The sequence below is a fragment of the Hordeum vulgare genome, chromosome 1H (assembly GCF_904849725.1).
Source record: "Hordeum vulgare subsp. vulgare chromosome 1H, MorexV3_pseudomolecules_assembly, whole genome shotgun sequence".
Lineage (NCBI taxonomy): Eukaryota > Viridiplantae > Streptophyta > Magnoliopsida > Poales > Poaceae > Hordeum > Hordeum vulgare.
Window position 1 is genome coordinate 48,529,059 of NC_058518.1, and position 25,066 is coordinate 48,554,124.

Consider the following 25,066-nt stretch of genomic DNA (forward strand, 5'->3'; position numbering starts at 1 on the left):
GTTTATTTGAAGAGGGAGCTTTTTCGTGGTTTCGCCGCCGCCACGAGGCGGAACTTGAGCAGATCCAATCTAGAGCTCCGGCAGGACGATCCTGCCAGGGAAACTTCCCTCCCGGAGGGGGGAATCGTCGCCATCGTCATCACCAACACTCCTCTCATCGGAGGGGAGGCATCTTCATCAGCACCATCTCCTCTCCAATCCCTAGTTCATCTCTTGTAACCAATCTTCGTCTCGCGACTCCGATTGGTACTTGTAAGGTTGCTAGTAGTGTTGATTAATCTTTGTAGTTGATGCTAGTTGGATTACTTGGTGGAAGAGTTTATGTTCAGATCCTTGATGTTATTCATTACACCTTTGATCATGATTATGATTATGTTTTGTGAGTAGTTACTTTTGTTCCTGAGGACATGGGATAAGTCATGTTAATAATAGTCATGTGAATTTGATATTCGTTCGGGATTTTGATATGTTGTATGTTGTCTTTTCCTCTAGTGGTGTTATGTGAACATCGACTACATAACACTTCACCATATTTGGGCCTAGAGGAAGGCATTGGGAAGTAGTAAGTAGATGATGGGTTGCTGGAGTGACAGAAGCTTAAACCCCAGTCTATGCGTTGCTTCCTGAGGGACTGATTTGGATCCACTAGTTTAATGCTATGGTTAGACTTTGTCTTAATTCTTCTTTTGTAGTTGCGGATGCTTGCGAGAGAGGTTAATCATAAGTGGTATGCTTGTCCAAGTAAGGGCAGTACCCAAGCGCCGGTCCACCCACATATCAAACTATCAAAGTAACGGACGCGAATCATATGAACATGATGAAACTAGCATGACAGAAATTCACGTGTGTCCTCGGGAGCGTTTTCCTCCTACAAGACTTTGTTCAAGCTTGTCCCTTGCTACAAAAGGGATTGGGCAACTTGCTGCACTATTGCTACTACTTGTCACTTGTTACTCTTTGCTTGCTACGTTTCACCTCGCTACACAATCACTTGTTACCGCTACTTTCAGTTCTTGCAGTTATTACCTTGCTGAAATCCATTTATCAGAGCCTTCTGCTCCTCGTTGGGTTCAACACTCTTACTTATCGAAAGGACTACGATTGATACCCTAAACTTGTGGGTCATCAATCGTGACATTTTCACTACAAGGAATATGCTAATACACGATGCTATTTTTTCGTCGCTACATCGTCACGGTTTTTAATTTACGACGATCTCACGACGAAAAACCAAGCGTCGAAAACGGAGCGTCAGAAATGAACAGCAGCGATGTTTTGATCGAAATCATCGTAACTTTTACGACGATTCCTGGATCATCGTAACCTTTACGACGATCCTAAATCACCGCTGAAAATCAAACCCAGTCCTACGTGGCAGTCCTACGTGGCAAAATTATGACGAAATTAAAACATCATGGTTGAAATCAGCCCAACCCATTTCAATTGATCACATGGGATGATTTTATTTTTTTATGCTTTTCTTATTGGGCTTCTTTTGGAGCCTTAGCCTATTTACAGCCACTTTAGTATTTTTTTCAAATTTTTTTGTATCATTATAATTTAGGCCCTGACCTTTTAGTGCCCAAATACATTTGGTTCAGTTTCAGGTTTGGCCTTTTGAATTTCAGTTTTGTGTGTAGGTCCCACTTGTCATGTTCTTCTCATAATTTTTCCCATATGTCAAGACATTTTCAAATCGCATACGATATGAATATTTCAAATAGAGCAGAAAGAACATGTGAAATTCATCAAATTAACACGAAGGTATACTACAATTTTTCCAATCTATTACAAAGCAGATATGTCTATTATTACAATATATAATATGCATTCTTGGATAAGTAGAGCTTCACACAATTGGCTTCAAGGCTTCACACTTCAACTTTCTTAGGCCTGGAGGTCCTGTAGAAGAAACAACCATATTTTTAAGAGCTACAGATACAGATCAAGAATAGAAACAAGGCACAAAAACAAGCAATCCATAGCGGAAACCTTGAAGCGACAAATGTTTCTGAACTCAGATGAGAGAAGTTTGAGTCTAGCCAATTAAACCAACTATCACTGACTCAGATGAGAGAATCATGTCAAAAAAGAAGGCAGCATCAAATACTATAGTAATTATTATTGGACATGATATACTCCCTCCGTCACAGTTTATAAGGCGTGCACGTATATCTAGGTCGTCAATTTAACTTATATAAAATATATTGTTTAACATAAAAATTATATTATTAGAAAATAGAATATCTAAAGTTTTTAATGATATATTTTTTATAATATATGCCTCTCATTAAGTTGGTCAAATTGACAACCTAGATATACGTACATGCTTTATAAACTGTGATGGAGGGAGTAGTAAGGTACTCTCACTGGTTATTGACTGTTGTCAGTTTTCACTAAGCATAAGTGCATAATATGGAAACAATATAAGAGAAATATAAGTACACCATGCATCTTCGACTATAGTAATGGTGGGAGTGCTGTAGCAGGGCACTGAAGAAGGGCACGGGATCGTCGTGCCCGGCCGGGCAGGTGCGCGCAGATCCATTTGCAGGTGGGATCGGGGGCGACGGACAGCGTGCATACGGCCAGTGAACACCAAGCTAGACCATTTCTACTTCTACCAACCACTGTGTTGTGTGCTGTGCATTCATTTGCACGTACAGTACACCCAAGTATTGAACTGCCTACAATACAACACAGAGTGAAGTGTCCAGCTCAGAAAGTAACTGATAGCGGAGCAGGAATTCCGTCTAATGGCATCAGTCATCATATTCCAACCCCGTCGACCCAAAAATGCCGCACATACGGACGTGCCGTGGACAGCGACACCACCCCAAGACGACGACGACGAAAATTCACGTCTTATAACCTAGCCTGAAGCTTATCCTGACGGCACCGGTCGCAGTCTGTTTTTTTCCCGACAGCAACAACAACGGTGGTTGAGAGGGTTGGACCATCAAACCAAAACCAAAAAATCGTGCTACGAACCGCAGCACAGCACAGAGAGATTAAGGCAGGACCCACCCAGAGGTCTCGTGCCCCGCTGGGAGGCTCAGGACGATCGATTTTTCACTCTTATTCTTTTGCCATCAACTAGTCAGTGTGATCACTGTTATCCTATGAGTGAATGGGGTCCTGGTTTATGTTCAGCAATTATAATTAGAAAGCCAAAAACTAAATTAGAGCCCTAATTTAGTTTATTTTCATCAATTTTATTTACATTATGAAAAATATAAGCTGTTGTTTCAATTACCTGAACTTCGCATCACAATTAGTCAGTGTTCTGTGTTTTGTTTTCAACTGGTCAGTGTTATCAGGGGTGGGTTTATTTTGTCAGTGAGAAGAGTAGTACTACAAAATGAACAAGAAGAGCCCTAGTTTAGTTTATGTTTGGCAATTTTGTTACTTTACGCTAAAATATAAGCTGGGTCATTACCAAATTCTATCAATCTGCTGTGCCAAATCTGTGCAGTTCCAATCACAGTTATCCTCTTCAGCTAGTCAGTGTTCTGTTTTCAACTGGTCAGCGTTATCAGGGGTGGGTTTATTTTGCTAGTGAGAAGAGTAAAGTAGTACTACAAAATGAACAAGAAGAGCAAACCTCTGGGCATCCAGACTGTACTGAAGGGAGCCAATGGTGAGACTAATAGCAGGAATCAACATTAGTCTCCTTTCTACAATACCACCTGTAAACAAGTAGTAAAAGAACATATTAAAACATATTCAGTAACGTTTGAGATATAATCAAATTAGCAGAATTAATAATACTAAAGATCTTCATCGCGTATGAAGTGATATCCAATGGTAACAATCTTGCACCATATACACTGACTAATAAAATATACATGGTCGTGTGAAGTGAATGTATAGTCTTAGGAAGGAAGAAATTGCAGTTGAAAAACAGCTCTAATACATGGCAATATAATAAATCCAGCAAACATCTTTGATGCCATCCTAGCACCACATGCTGATATTGCTTTGTATACACATATCTCAAAACATTTTTCGTTTCACCGCAGTAATACGCATGCTGTCTGGGAACCTCAAGCCCTGCAGTCATTTCCCTTGGTACCAAACTCTCAATATAGTCCAGGGATCATGCATGATACTGTTACAATAACTTCTTTGGGCTAGCATTGTGTAACCAGACTTTCGGCAATTTCTTCTGATTGGGGGTGGTACGTACGTGTGTCGGACCATTTGTGGATGCAGAACAAGCACGTTTTATGACCCACAACATAGCTAAAAAAATCCGCGTCCTGAAATTCTAGGGAGGTTCGTTGAAGGACGGCCATATCTCTGCACTGCTGTATTCTGAATTTTCCATCAATAGAATGTATCAGCAGGTGCCTTCATTCCAAAATACAGCAAGAAATAAGAACTACGTCCAGCTTCTAAATTCTACTGTACTAGCTGCATCAACAATCGCATCTTACAGAAAGCTCACTCCACGTCCACGGGCAATGCGTCTCAGCTCAACCACTAATCTTTATAGACAGTAGTTCTAGCAAAGCAACTCAGCTAGGATCGACCTGAACAGGTCGGACGCACGCATCAAACAACCTGCAATCCGAAGAAGGGTGCTGTGATTTTTCCCCGAGTAAGTTTTCTATTAGCTGAATCAGCTTTAGTTGTTAGTTTGACTGTGCTTATTTGAATCACTAGACTGGTTCCCCTGCCTGGATCCAAGAGAAATAGCTGGTTTACTACTTGAATCCGTCATTTTAAAGCGATCACATGGCCTTCCAAACTAGCAGCCGCACAGGGAAGAATGACATCCAAGGCAGGCAATTCGTCGAGCACCGACCGGGCGCAACCCCGGCAGCCACAGCAGTAGCAAACCAGAGGGACGGCACAGGCAGGAGGTGCAAGAACCGACAGAGGGGGTTGGTGGCGGTGAGGGCAGGTGCCGTACCAGTGGAATGCCTTCATGGAGGGGACCTTGTCGACGAGGCCGGCGTAGCCGCTGATGAGCCCGGACAGCCGCTCCGGCGTCACGTCCTCGATGCCCAGTTCCTACACTTCTCCCCTGGATTCCTATCTACTGCAGTGCACAACATCACAAATGAACAACGAAGCAAAAGAGAGAATGTCCGTGTCACTAAGCCACGGAAGCGACGAGGAGCTCCTCGGACTAGACCGCGAACGTCCCCGAGCTCCGGCGGCAGCGTGCCCTCCAGCCGGTTGCCGGCGAGCGAGGGGTAGCAGAGGGAGCTCATCCTAGACAACACCTTCCCGGGTACGCCGCCGGCGAGCGCGTTGCCCTCGAGGTAGCCTGCTTGAGGCGCGTGAGCCGCGAGAGGGTGCTCGGGACGGCAACCCCGATCCGCCCCATGTCGCGGATCACCAGTGCCTCCAGGAACTCGAGGCCACCGGCGAGCGCGTTGCCCTCGAGGTAGAGCTGCTAGAGATGACTTCGCCGTCAACTCCTCGTCCCCATCGCCCCCTCCGTCCGCCGCCGAGGGCGACATCGACACCATCGACGGAGGGCGTGTAGCTCCTCAGGTTCAGGGAGCGGCTGCCGGCGGAGCACCAGGTGGGGGCAGCGGCGGTGGTGTTGGGAACCTTGGCCTGGGCGGCTTCGTCGGAGATGGGGAGGAGGGAGGACTGGATCGGGAGGGGCGGGGACGGGGTGGAGGTGGCGGCGGCGAGGAGATGGGGAGGAGGGAGGGGTCTGAGCTAGGGTTTGGCTGTGGGTGGGGTTTTCTTTTTTTCTTTTTTTTCTATAAATACATGGATGGATGGATGTGAGATGGTAAGATAAATGGATGGATGGATGGGTGCCATGTCATTGATCCGTGGGAAGAGTTCTGATTGGTTAGAACATGTTATCATATTTTTATAATCGTCGTAGAAGTTATGACGATCTCATCTTATGTGGTTACGACGATTTTGACTCACATTGTCGTAATTTATATGTTGATTTGATCGCCACAAACGGTTTATGATGATTTTGGATGAAATCGTCATAGATTTATGACGAATTCATCAACGGCATCATAAAAAACGTCATGTATGAGCATATTTCTTGTAGTGTTTGTTGCTACTGTTTTCTGCGTGTCAAGTATTTATTCCTATTACCATGAGATCATATAACTCACTGGCACTAGAGGAATGCTTTGTGTGTATCAAACGTCACAATGTAACTGGTGACTATAAAGATGCTCTACAGGTATCTCCGAAGGTGTCCGTTGAGTTAGTATGGATCAAGACTGGGATTTGTCACTCCGTGTGACGGAGGGGTATCTCGGGGCCCACTCGGTAATACAACATCACACACAAGCCTTGCAAGCAATGTGACTTAGTGTAAGTCACGGGATCTTGTATTACGGAACGAGTAAAGAGACTTGCCGGTAAACAAGATTGAAATAGGTATGCGGATACTGACGATCGAATCTCGGGTAAGTAACATACCGAAGGACAAAGGGAATGACATACGGGTTTATATGAATCCTTGGCACTGAGGTTCAACCGATAAGATCTTCAGATAATATGCACGATCCAATATGGGCATCCAGGTCCCGCTATTGGATATTGACCGAGGAGTCTCTCGGGTCATGTCTACATAGTTCTCAAACCCGCAGGGTCTGCACACTTAAAGTTCGACGATGTTTTATGCGTATTTGAGTTATATGGTTGGTTACCGAATGTTGTTCGGAGTCCCGGATGAGATCATGGACGTCACGAGGGTTTCCGGAATGGTCCGGAGACGAAGATTGATATATAGGATGACCTCATTTGATTGCCGGAAAGTTTTCAGACATTACCGGGAATGTACCGGGAGTGACGAATGGGTTCCGGATGTTCACCGGGGGGGCAGCCCACCCGGGGGAAGCCCATAGGCCTTAGGGGTGCCGCACCAGCCCTTAGTGGGCTGGTGGGACAGCCCAAGAGGCCCTATGCGTAGGAATCAAAGGAAAAAATAAAAAAAAATAGGAAAGTGGGAAGGTGGAGAAGGACTCCACCTTCCAATCCTAGTTTGACTGGGATTGGAGGAGGAGGACTCCTCCCCTTGCTTCGGCCGACCCCTTGGGGCTCTCTTGAGCCTCAAGGCAGGTCCCTCCCCCTCCCTCCTATATATACTGAGGTATTAGGGCTGATTTGAGACAACTTTGCCACAGCAGCCCGACCACATACCTCCACGGTTTTTCCTCTAGATCGTATTTCTGCGGAGCTCGGGCGGAGCCCTGCTGAGATAGATCACCACCAACCTCCGGAGCGCTGTCACGCTGCTGGAGAACTAATCTACCTCTCCATCTCTCTTGCTGGATCAAGAAGGCCGAGATCATCGTCGAGCTGTACGTGTGCTGAACGCGGAGGTGCCGTCCGTTCGGCACTAGATCGGAGCGGATCATAGGACGGATCGCGAGACGATTCGTGGGACGGTTCGCGGGGCGGATCGAGAGACGTGAGGATGTTCCACTACATCAACCACGTTTCTTAACGCTTCCTGCTGTGCGATCTACAAGGGTACATAGATCCAAATCCCCTCTCGTATTTGGACATCACCATGATAGGTCTTCGTGCGCGTAGGAAAATTTTTGTTTCCCATGCGACGTTTATAGACACCGACGCTTTTCGTGATTTTAGCACTAAATATGGACTTGACTCTGAGTTAGTAGATTCATTTTGTGAATCCCAAGGTAGAAGTGGTTGAAATATCATCCTCCCATTGAAGTTAAAGTGGTAGAACCTATTAAAATTGAAGAAGAAACTACTATTTATAATGTTGATCCTGTTATTCCTATTGTTTATATTGAGAAATCACCCTTTCCTGTTAGGATAAAGGAACATGCTAAAGCTTCAACTGTGGTTCGTAAGAGTTGTACTAGAACACCTATACCTTCTGAAAAATTAAAGTTGAACCTAACATTGCTATGTTTAAAGATATCTTGGTTGATAATATTGATGGGCATGTCATTCACTTCTGTGATGAAGCCGCTAGAATTGCTAGACCTGATACTAAGGATAAACATAGACCTATTGTTGGCATGCCTCTTGTTTCTGTTAAAATAGGAGATCATTGTTATCATGGCTTATGTGATGTGGGTGCTAGTGTGAGTGCAATTCCCTTTACCTTATACCAAGAAATTATGAATGATATTGCACCAGCCGAATTAGAGGAAATTGATGTCACCATGAAGCTTGCTAATAGAGATACTATTTCACCGATTGGGATTGTTAGAGATGTTGAAGTCTTGTGTGGAAAATAAAGTATCCCACTGATTTTCTTGTTCCTGGTTGCCCACAAGATGATTTTTGTCCCATTATATTCGGTAAACCCTTCTTGAATACTTTTAATGGTAAGATTGATTGTGAAAAAGAAATGGTTACTATAAGTTTTGGGGATGCATCTCATGAGTTCAATTTCTCTAAATTTCGTAGACAACCCCATGACAAAGAGTTGCCTAGTAAAGATGAAATTATTGGTCTCGCTTCTATCGTTGTGCCTCCTACTGATCCCTTAGAACAATATTTGCCAGACCATGAAAATGATATGCATATGAATGAAAGGAATGAAATAGATAAGATTTTCTTTGGTCAACAGCCTATTCTGAAACACAACCTTCTTGTTGAAATACTTGGGGATCCTCCTCCACCTAAGGGTGATCCCGTGTTTGAGCTTAAACAATTACCTAATACTCTGAAGTATGCTTACCTTGATGAAAAAGATATATATCCTGTTATTATTAGTTCTAACCTTTCAGAGCATGAAGAAAAGAGATTATTGAAAACTATGAGGAAGCACCATGCCGCTATTGGATATACTCTTGATGATCTTAAGGGCATTAGCCCCACTCTATGTCACCACAAAATCAATCCGGAGCCTCATGCTAAACCAGTTGTTGATCACCAACGACGATTAAATCCTAAAATGAAGGAACTGGTAAGAAATGAAATACTAAAGCTTCTGGAGGCACGTATAATTTATCCTATTGCTGATAGTAGATGGGTTGTACCCGTTCATTGTGTCCCTAAGAAGGCAGGTATTATCGTTGTTCCTAATGACAAAGATGAATTGATCCCGCAAAGAATTGTTACATGATATGGAATGGTAATTGATTTCAGGAAATTAAATAAAGCTACTAGGAAAGATCATTACCCTCTACCTTTTATTGATCAAATGTCATAAAGACTATCCAAACATACACATTTTGCTTTCTAGATGGTTACTCTGGCTTCTCTCAAATACTTCAAAAGAGGATCAAGAGAAAACCACTTTTACTTGCCCTTTCGGTACCTTTGCTTATAGACGTATGCCTTCTGGTATATGCAATGCACCTTCTACCTATCAAAGATCTATGATGGCTATATTCTTTGAATTTTGGGAAAAGATTGTTGAGGTTTTCATGGATGATTTTTCCGTTTACGGAACTTCTTTTGATGACTGCTTGAGCAACCTTGATTGAGTTTTGCAGAGACGTGAAGAAACTAATCTTGTCTTGAATTGGGAGAAGTGTCACTTTATGGTTAATGAAGGCATCGTCTTGGGACACAAAATCTCTAAAAGTAGTATTGAAGTTGATAAAGCTAAAGTTGATGCTATTGAACAAATGTCGTCTCCAACAGATATTAAAGGTATAAGATGTTTCTTTGGTCATGCTGGTTTTTATAGGAGATTTATTAAAGACTTCTCTAGGATTTCTAAGCCTCTCGCTAATCTTTTGCAAAAGGATTCTCCCTTCGTTTTTGATGATGATTGTGTAGAAGCATTTGAAATTCTTAAGGAAGCCTTGATAACGGCACATGTTGTTCAACCACCTGATTGGAACCTACCCTTTGAAATTATGTATGATGCTAGTGATTATGTTGTTGGTGTTGTTCTAGGAAAAAGAGTTGATAAGAAATTAAATGTCATCCATTGCGCTAGTAAACCTCTAGACAGTGCTCAAAGAAACTACGCTACCACTAAAAAGGAATATTTAGAAGTTGTGTTTGCTTGCGATAAGTTTAGACCTTATATTGTTGATTCCAAAGTAATGGTTCACACTGATCATGTTTCTATTAAGTACCTTATGGAAAATAAAGATGCTAAACCTAGACTTATTAGATGGGTTCTTCTGCTACAAGAATTTGATTTGTATATTATTGATAGAAAGGGCGCTGATAACCCCGTAGCACATAACTTGTCTAGATTAGAGGATGTTCTTGATGACCCACTACCTATTGATGATAGCTTTCCGGATGAACAATTAGTTGCCATAAATGCTTCAGGAAATGCTCCTTGGTATGCTGATTATGCTAATTACATCGTTGCTAAATTTATACCGCCTAGTTTCACATACCAACAAAATAAAAAAGTTCTTCTATGATTTAAGACATTACTTTTGGGACGATCCACACCTTTCTAAAGAAGGAATAGATGGTATTATTAGATGTTGTGTACCTGAGCATGAACAGGGACAAATCCTATACCAGTGTCACTCCGAGGCGTACGGAGGACATCATGCTGGAGATAGAACTGCACACAAGGTATTAAAATCTTGTTTTTATTGGCCTACTCTCTTCAAGGATGATCGTAAGTTTGTCTTGTCTTGTGCTGAATGTCAAAGAATTGGTAATATTAGTAGACGTCAGGAAATGCCTACGAATTACTCTCTAGTTATTGAACCATTTGATGTTTGGGGATTTGATTATATGGGACCTTTTCCAAAATCTAACGGGTATACTCATATTCTAGTTGTTGTTGATTATTTTACTAAGTGGGGAGAAGCTATTCCAACAAGTAGTGTTGATCATAACACTTCTATTAAAATGCTGAAAGAACTTATTTTCCCTAGATTTCGAGTCCCTAGATATTTAATGACTGATGGTGGTTCACACTTTATTCATGGTGCTTTTCGTAAATTGCTTGCTAGGTATGATGTTAATCATAGAATTGCATCTCCTTATCATCCGTAGTCTAGTGGGCAAGTAGAATTAAGCAATAGAGAAATTAAGTTGATCTTGCAAAATACCGTTAATACATCTAGAAAGAATTGGTCTAAGAAACTTGACGATGCATTATGGGCTTATAGAACCGCTTACAAAACCCGTATGGATATGTCTCTATATAAAATGGTCTATGGTAAAGCATGTCACTTACCTCTAGAGCTAGAACATAAAGCTTATTGGGTATTAAAGAGCTTAACTATGATTTCAAAGTTGCTTGTGAAAAGAGGTTACTTGACATTAGCTGACTTGATGAATGGAGAACCCAAGCCTATAAGAATGCCAAGTTGTTTAAAGAAAAGGTTAAGAGATGGCATGATAGAATTATACAAAAGCGTGAATTCAATGTAGGTGATCATGTCTTGCTATACAACTCTCGTTTAAGAATTTTTTCAGGAAAACTTCTCTCCAAATGGGAAGGACCTAACATTATTGAGGACGTATATCGTTTCGGTGCCATCAAGATCAACAATGTCGAAGGCACAAATCTGAAGGTGGTAAATGGGCGAAGAATCAAACATTATATCTCAAGTACTCTCATAAATGTTGAAACTAATATTATCAATACCATAACTCCGGAAGAGTACATTAGGGAGACCTATCAGAACGTCTCGGACCTCGAAAAGGAATCTATGTGCTATGGTAAGCAAACCGACTCCAAAATGTTTTCAATGGCAATTTTTACCAGTTTTGGGATATTTAAAAAAATTAGGAAAATTTAAAGCAGTCCAAAGCATGCACGAGGAGGCGACAAGCCAGGGGGCGCGACCTACCCCCCTGGCCGCACCCTGCAGGCTTGTGGCTACCCCGTGCGCGCTCCGGACTCCGTTTTCTTCTGGAATACTCCTTTGGGTCGGCAAAATTTGATTATATAATGTCCCGAAGGTTTTGACCATCGTATCACAACAATATCTCCTCTTTTGGTTTTGAGTTGTTTCTGCAGCAAATGTAGAGTAAGATGTCGTCCCAAGATTCCGATGGGGAGAGCTATGTATCACATTATTTTGCCAATCCCAAGCTCTACGGGGACGTAGATCCCTATGGATTGTGCTCGGAGGAGGATCGGGAGATTTTCAAGTATGCGGAAGAAAACTCGGACGAAGAGGAGATTCCCTTGCCTCGACCCGAAGATATGCATGTTGAGTTCAAGAAGTCGAGCCTCCCAAATACAAGGAGAAAACCCAAGGTGCTATTTATCCCTTCTCTTTTTCTGCAGGAGAGCAAGGGTGAATTATGTAAAAAGATATTGAGGCTCGAGCAGGAAGTAGGCGATCTGAGGGAACATAATTTCATGCTTAAGTGGAAAGTTGATAAGCTTTCAACCTCACCAACAACTCCAACACCACCACCTCTGAAGAAAGACAACTGAGCACATGGGTATGTGCACTTCCTTTGGCTTGTGCCAAGCTTGGGGGAGGTGCCCCAGTATCGTATCACCTTCACACCTTTTTTACTTTTTTGTTTTTCTTCGTTCGATCCTTTCAATTATATCTTGATCTAGTAGAATAAAGTTTTAGTGTGATCTAGTTTTGAGTTTTTCTTTTTGTTCCCCCTATGTAAGAAGTTCGGAGAGTTATATAATAAAGAGTAGTTTTGAGACAAGGGCTTTGCTTGCTTGCTATGATGTTGAGAAAAAGAAATAGAAAGAAATATAGAATAAAAGCAAAAAAGCATACATAATGATCTTATGGGGAGTGATGACTTCACATATAAAAAGTATGTCGTTTGATATTTGTTGTGAGTTGACAAACAAAGCTATTGGTCATTGTTGCAATTAAAAGGAAGTAATAAAGAAAGAGATTTTCACATATAAATATATTATCTTAGACATCTTTTATGATTGTGAGCACTCATTAAAATATTATATGTTAAGAAGTTGATGTTGGACAAGGAAGACAACATAATGAGTTATGCTTGCTTATTTCCGAATAAAAGTTATATGGTTATAGATCCTTCAACATGTGTCGCTTGCTTCCACCTCATATTAGCTATAAACTCCTGCACCAAGTAGAGATACTAGTTGTGCATCCAAAAACCTTTAACCCAGTTTCACCTTGAGAGTCCAACATATCTACCTATGGATGGAGTAAGATCCTTCAAGTAAGTTGTCATCGGTGCAAGCAATAATAAATTGCTCTTTAAATATGTGTGGTTTATTAGTGCGATGAATATAAACTTTATACGAACTTGTGATATAGAAGAAATAAAAGCAACACACTGGATAATAAAGTTCTTTATCACAAAGGGCAATACAAAGTGATGTTCTTTTGCATTAAGGGATTGCACATCCAACTATAAAAGTGCATGACAACCTCTACTTTCCTCTAGAAGGGCCTATCTGTTACCTTTACTTTTCTAGCACTTACCTTTATGTAAGAGTCGTGGTGATCTTCACCATTTCCTTTATTTTTCCTTCATATTTTGGCAAGTGTTATGTGTTGGGGAATGATCTAGACAGATATATCCACTCGGATGTGGGTGATCATGAGTTATTATTGTTGACATTACCCTTGAGGTAAATAGTTGGGAGGAAAAACTATAAGCCCCTATCTTTCTCTGTGTCCGATTGAAGCTTTGATCTCATAGGTACCGCGTGAGTGTTAGCAATTACGAAAGACCATAAGATGATTGAGTATGTGCATTTGCTTTACAAGCTCTTATATTGACTCTTTCCTATGTTGCGATAAATAGGAATTGCCTCAATGACTGAAATCATAGTTTGTTAGTTCTCAATAGAGTTCTTGATTCATACTTTGCCTTGTGAATGAATTGTTACTCTAGTATAAGATATTCTATGTCAATATGTGTTGCTGTTCTAAAGATAGTCATGATGCCTTCATGTCCATATTTTATTTTATCGATACCTCTTTCTCTAAACATGAGGGCATATTTATTAATCTCGGCTTTCGCTTGAGGAGAAGCAAGGTCTAAACTTGGGGGAGTTGATACGTCCATTTTGCATCATGCTTTTATATCAATATTTAATGAATTATGGGCTATTAATACACATTATTGTAAAATACTTATGCCTTTTCTCTCTTATTTTACAAGATTTACATGAAGAGGTAGAATGCCGGCAGCTGGAATTCTGGACTGGAAAAGGAGCAAATCTTAGATACCTATTCTACACAGCTCCAAAATTCTTGAAAATTTAGGAAGAATTGTTTTGGAATGTATAAAAAATAATGGGCGAAAAAATTACCGGAGGGGACCCACGAGGAGGTCACAAGCTAGGGGTGCAGCCTACCCCCCCCTTGCCACGCCCTGCAGGGTTGTGGCCCCCTGGTAGGCCTCCAGATCCCATTTTCTAATATATGAAGGGTTTTGACCTGAAAAAAATTATATCATACCTCCCGGGACGAGGCGCCGCCGTCTCGATGCGGAACTTCGACAAAACCAATCTAGAGCTCCGGCGGAGCTATTCCGCCGGGGAAACTTCCCTCATGGAGGAGGAAACCGAAGCCATCATCATCACCAACGATCCTCTCATCGAGAGGGGGTCAATCTCGATCAACATCTTCATCAGCACCATCTCCTCTCCAAACCCTACTTCATCTCTTGTATCCGGTCTTTGTCTCAAAACCTCACACTGGTACGTGTGGGTTGCTAGTAGGCTTGATTACTCCTTGTAGTTGATGCTAGTTGGTTTATTTGGTGGAAGATCATATATTCATATCCTTAATGATTATTAATACTCCTCTGATTATGAACATGAATATGCTTTGTGAGTAGTCACGTTTGTTCTTGAGGACATGGGATAAGTCTTGTTTTAACTAATCATGTGAATTTGGTATTGGTTCGATATTTTGATAAGATATATGTTTTCTCTCCTCTAGTGGTGTCATGTGAACGTCGACTACATGACACTTCACCATTATTTGGGCCTAGAGGAAGGCATAGGGAAGTAATAAGTAGATGATAGTTTGCTAGAGTGACAGAAGCTTAAACCCTAGTTTATGCGTTGCTTCGTAAGGGGCTGATTTTGATCCATATGTTTAATGCTATGGTTAGATTTATCTTAATTCTTCTTTCGTAGTTGCGGATGCTTACGAGAGAGGTTAATCATAAGTGAGATGTTTGTCCAAATAAGGGCAGCACCCAAGCACCGGTCCACCCACATATCAAAATATCAAAGTGACGAACGCGAATCATATGAGCATGATGAAAACTAGCTTGACATAAAGTCTCATGTGTCCTCGGGAGCGCTTTTCTTTATATATAAATATGAGTTTTTCCAGGCTTGTCCTTTGCTACAAAAAGGATTGGGCCACCTTGCTGCACCATTGTTACATTTGTTACTTGCTACCCGTTACGAATTACCTTATCACAAAACTATCTGTCAACGATAGTTTCAGTGCTTGCAGAGAATACCTTATTGAAAACCGCTTGTCATTTCCTTCTGCTCCTCGTTGGGTTCGAAATGCCGCCAGCGTGGCCGGGCTCGCACGTTCTAGTGACTAGCACCTCGTTCCCGTCCCAGCTAGCCACCATGCAGAAGGTGGTCAACTTTGTGCTCTGCCTCTTGAGCGACGGCAGGACTGGGTTCAGTGCCAACAGCGTGGGTGCGACCATCTGCCGCGGCTGGCCATTTTTCCTCATGCCCTTGGCGGACCGTCCATGGCATGCGGACCATTTGTACCTGGTGTGAAAAAACTTAAATTTGATTCTTGCCAGGATCATCTTTTTCCATGTGTACCGAACGGATTCAGGGTTAAGATTGACCGTATAGGGTATCGATTTCAGGGATTCAAAGATGGGGTTCATCTACGACAGGCACTACGTACACATGTATGTAACATGGAAGGTGGAATTTTTCCTTGGCAAAAGGATTTGTACGCGATAGTCTGGCAATATAATGAGCATATTTATATGCCTTATTAATACTAGTACAAATGCCCGTGCATTGCACCGGGTAAAATATTAAGTATAAATTGCTCCACGTAACATTATGCAGCAATTTTAATAGAATATTTGCAAATGTCAAAAATAAGGTCAATGTGACCTTTCAGTCTAGCAATTATGATCTTGACGCACTCGATCAAGCAATGTTCGTGCAACATGACTGTAATGACTGAAATTGCTATCTTTCCTCTAAAAGTAACAGAAATAAGGCAGCTTGCAAAAAGTTGGGATGTTTTTATCTGTGGTGAAGACCGACCCATTGTCCTTCCTAGGTCGCGACACGACAGCTTGATACAAGCCTTTCTTAAAAAGCGAAAAAATGCCCGATACAAATTATAGAATGCTGGTAGTAGTTACGAATAATTTTTAACAGAGACGTTATCGATTGTCATCACTAAGCAGAGATGGTGAAGACCGACCCATTGTCCTTCCTGAGTCAAGTATAAAAGAACATCAAGTATAAAAGAACATCTCAAACGAGGTCAGATCAATATGTCCATTCATGCCCAAGTAGACACATCCCACACCAACAAAAGTTCATCCAACTATAGCTCAACAAGAAAGGCACGTCTAATGGTGGAAACATGAAATGATAGTACATGACTATAGAATCTATCAAATAAAAAAAATAGCCCTCATGGGAAAACCAGTTCATATTGTTTCACTCTAAAACATTATTGAAGAAAAAGCAGAAGGTCATCTATAACCTCTAGTAAACTTTTGAAGACAAATCAAAGAGTTATTGCTTAGACTCTATCCAAATTGGAGATAAAAGATGCAGTGAACAGTAAGGAAATTTTGTGATGTGTGAGATTAGGCGTGCCTAACTTTAAATTTAAATTAGAATTCATGCATGTGAAATAACATCTCTTTGCAACATGCACGTACATACATATAATATTATAATATACCTCAACAAAAGATACATCTTTTGTATACATAAATTAGGACATGCAAACATGGGTTGTTAGTATAACATATCTGCATTTGATGAAAGAAGAAAACCCATATCTACACTGACATGTAATATTATCGGTTTCTTGAACACGTCGGTCATGCTGTTGTCCATGTATTGGATGCAGCTTAGACCATTTGATGTTATGAAACTATCACAATTATTTCACATAGACATGGAAGATAACTGTAGTCCGCAATTTGCTCATTGAGTTAAGTACGATATGAATGGTATTCAAAGGAGTAGGTGACCTATCAGTTGCAGCAATACATCCGGCTTCTTGGACATTTATTTCTCCGTTCTATTCAAGCGAAAATAGGATAAAGCTACTTTAAAACACACTACACAGTTTACAGCAGAAAGTGCAACACATTATAATCCTCGCATACCGTTTTCTTGCTAAGTTTTCTAACATTTCCTCTATGTTGCTTTTGCAAATATATAAGCAGTTAATTTTGTTCTGAAATTAGCCAGCACAAAGTGCCCACATATGCATCTCCTCGGCCAGCAGTCCAGCTTGGTGCTTCTTTGTTTCTGAGATAAGTTGGTACTGTAACAACAAGAATCAACCTATAATATTTTTCTTCTCACAAGAATCACTATTAATGTAAATGCTATTTGGGCCCAAAAATATACATTATTAGTGTTCTTTTGATGCTCTAAACTGAATGCAGATTTGCAAAGGCTAAATAAAGGATGGCAAATATGAGAAGCTTACCAGCTTGGTGGCATTCCCGAGGAGCTCAAGCTTGGCAGGCACGGTGATGGGAACCCTCATGTCAATCTAGGGATTAGGCAGCGAAGGTTTCATCACTCTGTCCAAACTTCAAAAATCATAAAGGGTTGCGCCTATTCGCTCCTTAGAAAAAAAATTCATGCCAGTCTCCATCCCTTGCGAGGTCCTATTCCAAAATATATTTAATCTACCACTGCCCAACACATACACGGCGCAAACACATAGAATTTTGGTCACCATATCCTCTCTCTTTCTCTCTAATAATCATCAAAATTTAGGAACAAGCCTATTGACCCTCCACTGAATTGTATGAACGTCGTTCTCTCTACATCCTCCTAAACCTGAAATATGCAGATCTTTTGAGAGGTTCTAATTTGTATATATACGATGATATTAAGAAAAGGAAAAAAAGTATTAAAACAGTTTCATATGTTTGGCCATGAGCCATTACAAACTTTGATATATCTATCTCTACATATCGCAAACTATCACAAATGAAAACAATATTTTTTGTTTAGGTGCTTCATGGAACAATTCTCTATATACTAGACGTTCTCATGGATAACCAACAATGAAAATGCATATCAAGACATGAATATGTGTGTTTGACAAAGTAATTACCGGTCTCTAAACCATACTGCTAAAAATTGACATGAACATGATCATGAACTCCTCCCAAACGATCTCCGTGAAACCAAACACTAAAATTGACAAAAACAGAAGCAACAGAATTGCACACGTTTACTGTTCGGATGATCTTGCGAATTTGTGAGGAAATGTTGAGATAGATACTTGATGAATTCCACTCTAAATTGCAGACATGTGTACTCACAATTTTCAGAGTTTTGTCTGAAAATAATAACAACAACAAAGGTGGTTTTCCAAGATGTTCCTGCACCCGAGCATCCTGGCGCCCTACAAGTATGTGTTCGCGTGGGACGAGTACCTTGGAGTCGACAACCTTACCGCGGAACTGTATGTCCATCTGACCATTCTTTTCTCTAAGCTTTGAATTTATAACGTGGACAATGAAGCACACGTAGAATGTGCATGGTTGCAGGTACCTCGACATGGTTAGAAAGCATGGGTTGGAAATCTCGCAGCTGAGCTCGACGCGACCAAGGGGGCGACGCCGATATACGACATCACCACCAGGAAAACGGCATTGAGATGCACAAGTAAGTGTGTCGTCCATGGTGATGTGTAGCACATTTCTGGGCAACATGTTAGCAGTTTCTAATTTTGGGACCCGCATACAGTCGCGCCTGCCTCCCGTGAGCGCAGCGCCGGCCGGGGAACGCAGCCGGCAGCGAACATCTGACAGTGGCGCGTGGTGCGCCGTGGACTCTGCCGCTCCGGCCGCCCCAACGCCACTCCGCCCCGTCCGGCCCCGGTCGTCCGCACCGCCCCTGCCAGCTGGCCTCCAGCGCCGCCCCGCTTCGGCCCGACCGTCCGCGTCACCACGCCCGTCCCTCTCCGCCTCCGCGCACTCGCGCAGTCCCGTCCGTCTGCGCCGCCACTGCCCGTTGGCCTCCCGCGCCGCCCCACTTCGGCCTGGCCGTCCGCACCGTCCCTGCCAACTGGCCTCCCGCGCCGCCCCGCTTCGGCCTCCGCCCGCCCCCTCGGCCTTGTTTCGTCGGCGAGAAGGCCCCTCTAGAGGCTCCCCGAGCTCCATCGCCTCCTTGCCCGTCGGCCCGGCGGTGGAGGACGGGAATGGATAAGCCATGATGCTCGGTGGTGATTGCCAGGGAGGTTTACGTAAAAACGAAACGTTTTTTAACTTACAAAAGGACCGCGGGTTGATTTTCAGGAAATAGAAGGGTTGTTTCGTAAAAATGCCACGACGGATACGGACGACCAGAAACCGTATTTTCTTTATTATTAGGGAGAGATTTACTTGGAATAAATACCTTATTGCTTGGATGAAGACAATGGTGGTAACAATCCAGAAGTCAAGCGGTTTTATCAGTGTGACGAATCCACCAAGAAGCACGACACTATGGTAACCTGTAACCAACAATTACTGTCCCTGGTAGATACTAACATCTGCAAATTTACTGAACATGACCAAACGCATACAGGATGCCAATTTCGAAACAGGAGAGGTGATTACCAATTCAGAGACGTAGCAGAAACTGTATGCTAAGCTGTTGTAGGTGGGATGTTGTAGCGACTGCGCAGGCCATCGATGGCTCTGGCCACGGACTTTGCCATCTCAGGTAAGGTCACCTTGCACACTGACCATTGTGAACCAAGTCAGTACTAAACGATACACCACTGCCATAGTGGCTTGAACTGAAGACTAAAGTGCAGTAAAATTCAGATAGATAGATGTGAAGATTGAAGTGAAGTGAAATTGACAAGATAGAAGTGCAGTAAAATTCAGATAGATAGACGGCTCTGCTCGATCGCTGCAGTACCACGAGACGAAGACGACTGCACCTCTGTCACCAACTTCCTGTACGATGCCTGCAAGGAATCCACACCGACAGTAGGATCGCAATTTGAGGGTCGAAATTCGAAGGCCAACACCAGACCAAGCATGGATCGAATCGAAATACCTTCATCTCGTCGGCTTCTCGTCGGCTTGCTGTGAGACCTTGTCGACCATCTTCTTATGCTCCTTCTCCGCCTCCTCCGCCATCTTCAGGCAGCTCTGCGTGTGCATCTGAAGAGCACATGGAAGGGGATGACATCACATCACAGGATCTGGGTGGTTCCAAACAGGGTCACCTTGCATCAGCGAGGGGAGGAGGAGGAGGGCGGCCGGGAGGAGGAAGAGGGGGAGGGGGAGGGGAGGGAGGGAGGAGGAGGAGGAGGAGGGGTGGCCGGGAGGAGGAGGAGGGGGAGGGGAGGGAGGGAGGAGGACGGGCGACCGGGAGGAGGAGGAGGGGGAGGGGGAGGGGAGGGAGGGAGGAGGACGGGCGGCCGGGAGGAGGAGTTGGGGGAGGGGAGGGAGGGTGTTTCCGCGAAGATGCACGGACGAAACATTTTTTTTCACTTAAGAAAGGACTGCGGGTTGATTGACTGAAAATGGAGGGACTTTTTCGCAAAACTGCCATGACGGACGACCAGAAACCCTATTTACTTTATTATTAGGGAGAGATTAGAGCATGTTTTTGCACAATTTCACGCCAAAGCACAGCCACTTGTATCATGTGCAAAAATGACGTACATATTTTACATGACATTGCATCTTATAATTTTGATATATTAGAAAAACATAATTTTAAAGTTCATTCATCGAGCTCAAGTTTCTTATATTTATATAGATAAATTTTTTCAAATAAAAAATGATGTTTTTTAAAACTATGAAAAATGACTCGAAGTATATACACTCGCAAGTGACATGGGCCCGTGGGCTACAATGTGCGAGAACCCAAGGCCCAGACAGTCAGTCTGCCAAAGATTATGAAAGTTGTGGTACTTGACAGTCTCCGGTGCGGTGCATTTCAGCTATCCGTGGTACTTGACGGAGGCGTAGGTCTGCACTATGGTGGAGACGAAGGTGACGAGTGCGACGACCTCGATGACGACGGCCCACGGCAGCGTGAAGTAGTTCCGCTGCACGTCGGCCCACATGACGTACAGCGGGTGGCGGCTCCGCTCCCGCAGCTTGTCCAGCAGCACGCACAGGTAGCTCGTCACCAGCAGCTCGCCGCCGGCCGCCGCCTCGCTCGCGGCGCCCATCGTCCGGAAAAACCTCGCCACCGCCTCCTTGGTCTCGTTGCCCGCGCCGCCGTGCTGCTGCACCACCTCCGCCGCCGCCAGCACCCCCGCGTCCTCCGCCGATTGCACCATCTTCGCCATGAAGCACACGTACGCCGACACGTCCGTCGGCGTCTTCGTCGACGCCGACGACGACTGCTCGAACGCCATCAGGTTCAGCAGCAGCGGCGCCGTGCGGAACTCGATCCGGAGCTGGGGGAGGTGGAGCCGGTCCTCGTGCTGCGTCAGCTTCACGGCGAGCGGCACCGGCCCCAGCACCGACGCGATGCCGGCCAACGCCTTGCTCGCGCTGCCGGCGCGTGCCTTCTTGAACTGCACGCCCATCCGCTTCAGGTCGCTCGCCGACGGCACGTCTTCCTTCCCGTAGCTCGCGCTCCACTTCTTGTCCTCGGGGAGGATCGGGTACAGCAGCGGCACGAACAGCAGCAGCGGGATGCGGCGCAGCAGTCGTCCCGCCTCCTGTGCCGTCTCTATCACCGCGCCGTCCTGGATGGCGCGCGGCGGCGGCTCCCACCGGGTCCGCGCCGCGGTGATCATCTCGTGGAGCAGGTGCAGGACGTGAGAGACCCGCTCGGCCGGCGGCAGCTCCTCGCTCATGTCGCGGCCCTTCTCGCCGGCGAGGTAGTACAGCACGAGCTTCACGAGCAGCACCGGCGCGGGGTAGCCAGTGGCCTCGAACTCCGGCAGCTTGGTGCAGGTGATGAGGTCGACGAGGAGGAAGAATGGCATCTGGTTCTCGGCGAGGACGAGATCGACGGAGAGCTGAGCGGGGCCGAAGGGCGTGGCGTGGAGCGACGGTTCCTCGTGGCCCGTGGCGACGTTGATGAGGTGCTCGATGATGAAGCAGCCGTCGAGCACCATCATCTGGATGAACTCATCAGCGGCAATCTCGACGACCTCTTCCCCGACGTACATCGCCCGGGCCTCCTGCTCGCGGGCAGCGACGACGCGGATGTACGCCTGGATGACGGCGAGGTGCTGCGACGGGTCGGGGTGGCCGCGGGAGATGAGGCTGTTGAGGTATGCCACCTTGAGCCGCTCGGCGGGGCGGAGGCGCCGGTCCTCGCGGCTGTGGAGCGGGCCGATGGCGACGAATCCCGGCGTGTAGTCGTTGGCGTTGTTGTTGCGGAGGTGGAGTGGGACGCGGGACAGCCGGTGGCTGGTCGCCATCGCCCGGTGCTGCTCCTCCGCCGCCGCGCCCGCTTGCTTCTGCATGAGGGAGCGCGCCAGATATTCGACATGCACCGTGATGTCGCCCCCGCCCCCTCCCCCGCCGGCGCCGGCACCGCCACGGCCGCCCGGCATGCGAAAAGGCCGATCTCTAGGCATCCTCAACGATGGAACAGTGCACGTGCTATGCCACGATCGCCATGAACTGCATGCGCGGCTACATATAGAGTTGCAGAATGGAATAATGCCAGCTTGGGGACGATGGTGAGATGGACACGCAAGGACAAGTCGGAGAACACGATCCCTCAATGATGTACGCTTACATACAGATATATACGTAGCTTCCGTCAGCGATAAAGATGACAGAACATCAGTGCCAATTCTTTGCTTTACTTGTACATGCAGACCATACGAGATTCAGCTTCGTTATTCTAATTTATTACTCCCTCCGTCCCAAAATAAGTGTCTCAACTTTGTACTAGCTCTAATACAAATTTGTACTAAGCTTGAGACAGTTATTTTGGGACGGAAGGAGTACGTATTAGGTTGCATACATCCCAATTAACCCATCTACGCAGCATTTGGCGTGTATGTACAGATTTTTTTAAACAACATCACAAAGCTTTATTGATTGGTCACAATGTTTACACGGACGGATGGAAGGTCTCTGGGATGTCCTAATCAAACAGCTATCCCGAGAGATAAAGCATGCTTCACTACGTTGTGAGCCTCAAAGTTTGAGCTCCTAAATTCATGACTAGAGCTACAAAAATCAAAAGAAAAAGAGTGATTCACAATCTCATGGATCAGCGCTCCGTAAGCACTTGAGCTATCTTTCGTTAACTCTTGTACCACCACCTTGCAATCTCACGCCACTTGGATACGCCTCAGGTATAGGTCGTGTGCCAGGGCAAGAACTTCTCTAATGATGAGGGCTTCAAGTGTAGGCGGGTTCACAATATTCCGGAAGGCCAGAGTGGAGGCCCCCATGAACATTCCGTTGTGGTCTCGGCAGATGACCCCTACTGCACCAAAGCCCTGTCTGGACACCGCAGCATCCACATTCAGTTTTGCATTGCCGTTGAGAGGGGCCAGCCAAGCTGATGGTCTCACCATAGCAGGCGCAGCCGCCGCTGGAAACTTGGCGTTGGAGAATTGAAGGTCAGGCAGATAACTTGATATGAAAGTATTTACCGAATGCTGAGATTGAAATATATTCTCATGTATCACCTTGCGCCTGACACCCCAAAGGGCCCAGAGCGTCACAACCAGCCGATCGAAGAGGTCTTGGGGTAGTAAATCATAGATTGCGAACAACCATTCTTTCGGGTTCTCCTCCTCCCTCTCGACCATGTGTTGCACGAGCTCCTCCGGTGCCAGTGCCCATACACTCGCCGCCATAGGGCATGTGATCAGTGCGTGCTTCCAGGTATCCACCGCCCCACATAGAGAGCAAGAATCCTCCGTCGCCATGTGCCGGTCCTTTAGTACTAAACCCATCGGCATTGAGAGTCTCACAAGACGCCACAAGAAAACCTTTAGTTTAGAGAGTACCTGCAAATGCCAAATCATAGACCATTTGCTGGTTTCATCGCGGTCATATGACGTACCACCCTCCTCATCCAGCCACACTTCCCGGCTGTGTTGGGTCCTTAGAATCATTCGATAGGCCGAGCAAACACTGAAGCGTCCTCAGAGCTCTTCATGCCACTCCAAGAAGTATGCCACCCGACGCATACATATAGGGATTCGAAGAATAGCCTCTGCATCAAAAGGAGTGAATACAGTTCAAACTACATCATGATTCCAGCTCGCGGTTGAGACATCTATAAGATGTGCAACTATTTGTGGGGGGTTCGGAACAAGTGTTGCGATGGGTCTTTTGAAATTATCCCTGGGGATCCAATTGTGATGCGAAATATTCGTGGTCTATCCATCACCAATACACCATATGATTCCTTGTAACAGGATATCCCGGCCATCGAGAACCGCTCGCCATATCTCGGACGGGTGAGCTCCCAACTCTGTGTGAAGCAAAGAGCACTCTAGGAAGTAAACAACCTTCAAAATCCAAGCACTCAAGGATGAGCAGTCCGTCAGTGTGCGGAGGTCTGCCTTGCTAGAAGTGACAGGTTAAATATCTCCAAATCTCGAAACCCCATACCTCCCAAATGTTTAGGCAAGGTCATGGTATCCCATGCTACCCAGCTGGGCTTCCTCCTCCCCTGCTTAGACCCCCACCAAAATTGTCGGATGATAGATGTGATGCTCTCGCACAAACCCCGCGGTAGTCTGAAACATGCCATTGAGAAGACACGAATTGCTTGAGCGACAAACTTAATCAAAACTTCCTTACTGGCTGATGAGAGCAACTTTGCCATCCACCCATTAATCTTTTCCCAAACGCGATCATGCAAATATTTGAATGTTCCATTCTTTGAGTGAGCCACATCCGTGGGCATGCCAAGATAGCGTTCGCTAAGAGACTCATTATGTACCTGCAAGTTGTTCTTGATAGTTTCTCACATCTGTGGTGGACACCCCGTGCTGAAGAAAATCGAAGATTTCTCATTGTTTATCCTCTGTCCAGAAGCATTGCAATAGGTATCGAGTAGGTTTGACACCAAGGTTAATCCCTC

At 44.7% G+C, this 25,066-nt stretch overlaps 2 protein-coding genes across 4 annotated transcripts; both read right to left on the reverse strand.

The window, feature by feature from the left end:
• Positions 1-1,721: 1,721 nt before the first annotated feature.
• LOC123416576 lies at positions 1,722-5,701 on the reverse strand. Of its 3 annotated transcripts, none has more exons than XM_045106814.1 (4): positions 4,919-5,701; positions 3,605-3,689; positions 3,440-3,512; positions 1,722-1,902 (listed from the first exon to the last, which is right to left on the reverse strand). In XM_045106814.1, exon 1 carries the CDS (start codon positions 5,481-5,483, stop codon positions 4,998-5,000), a length of 486 nt encoding a protein of 161 aa, XP_044962749.1. In that variant the 5' UTR covers positions 5,484-5,701; the 3' UTR covers positions 1,722-1,902; positions 3,440-3,512; positions 3,605-3,689; positions 4,919-4,997. The 3 variants fall into 3 exon arrangements, with proteins under 3 accessions (XP_044962749.1, XP_044962754.1, XP_044962743.1); XM_045106819.1 differs by having other exon boundaries at positions 3,440-3,522; positions 4,919-5,695; XM_045106808.1 differs by lacking the exon at positions 3,440-3,512 and having other exon boundaries at positions 4,919-5,695.
• Positions 5,702-20,741: 15,040 nt separating this feature from the next.
• Positions 20,742-22,562, reverse strand: LOC123396447 (UPF0481 protein At3g47200-like). Its single transcript, XM_045091384.1, has one exon. The coding sequence runs from the start codon at positions 22,560-22,562 to the stop codon at positions 20,985-20,987; it is 1,578 nt and encodes a 525-aa protein (XP_044947319.1). The 3' UTR covers positions 20,742-20,984.
• Between the last annotated feature and the right edge of the window lie 2,504 nt (positions 22,563-25,066).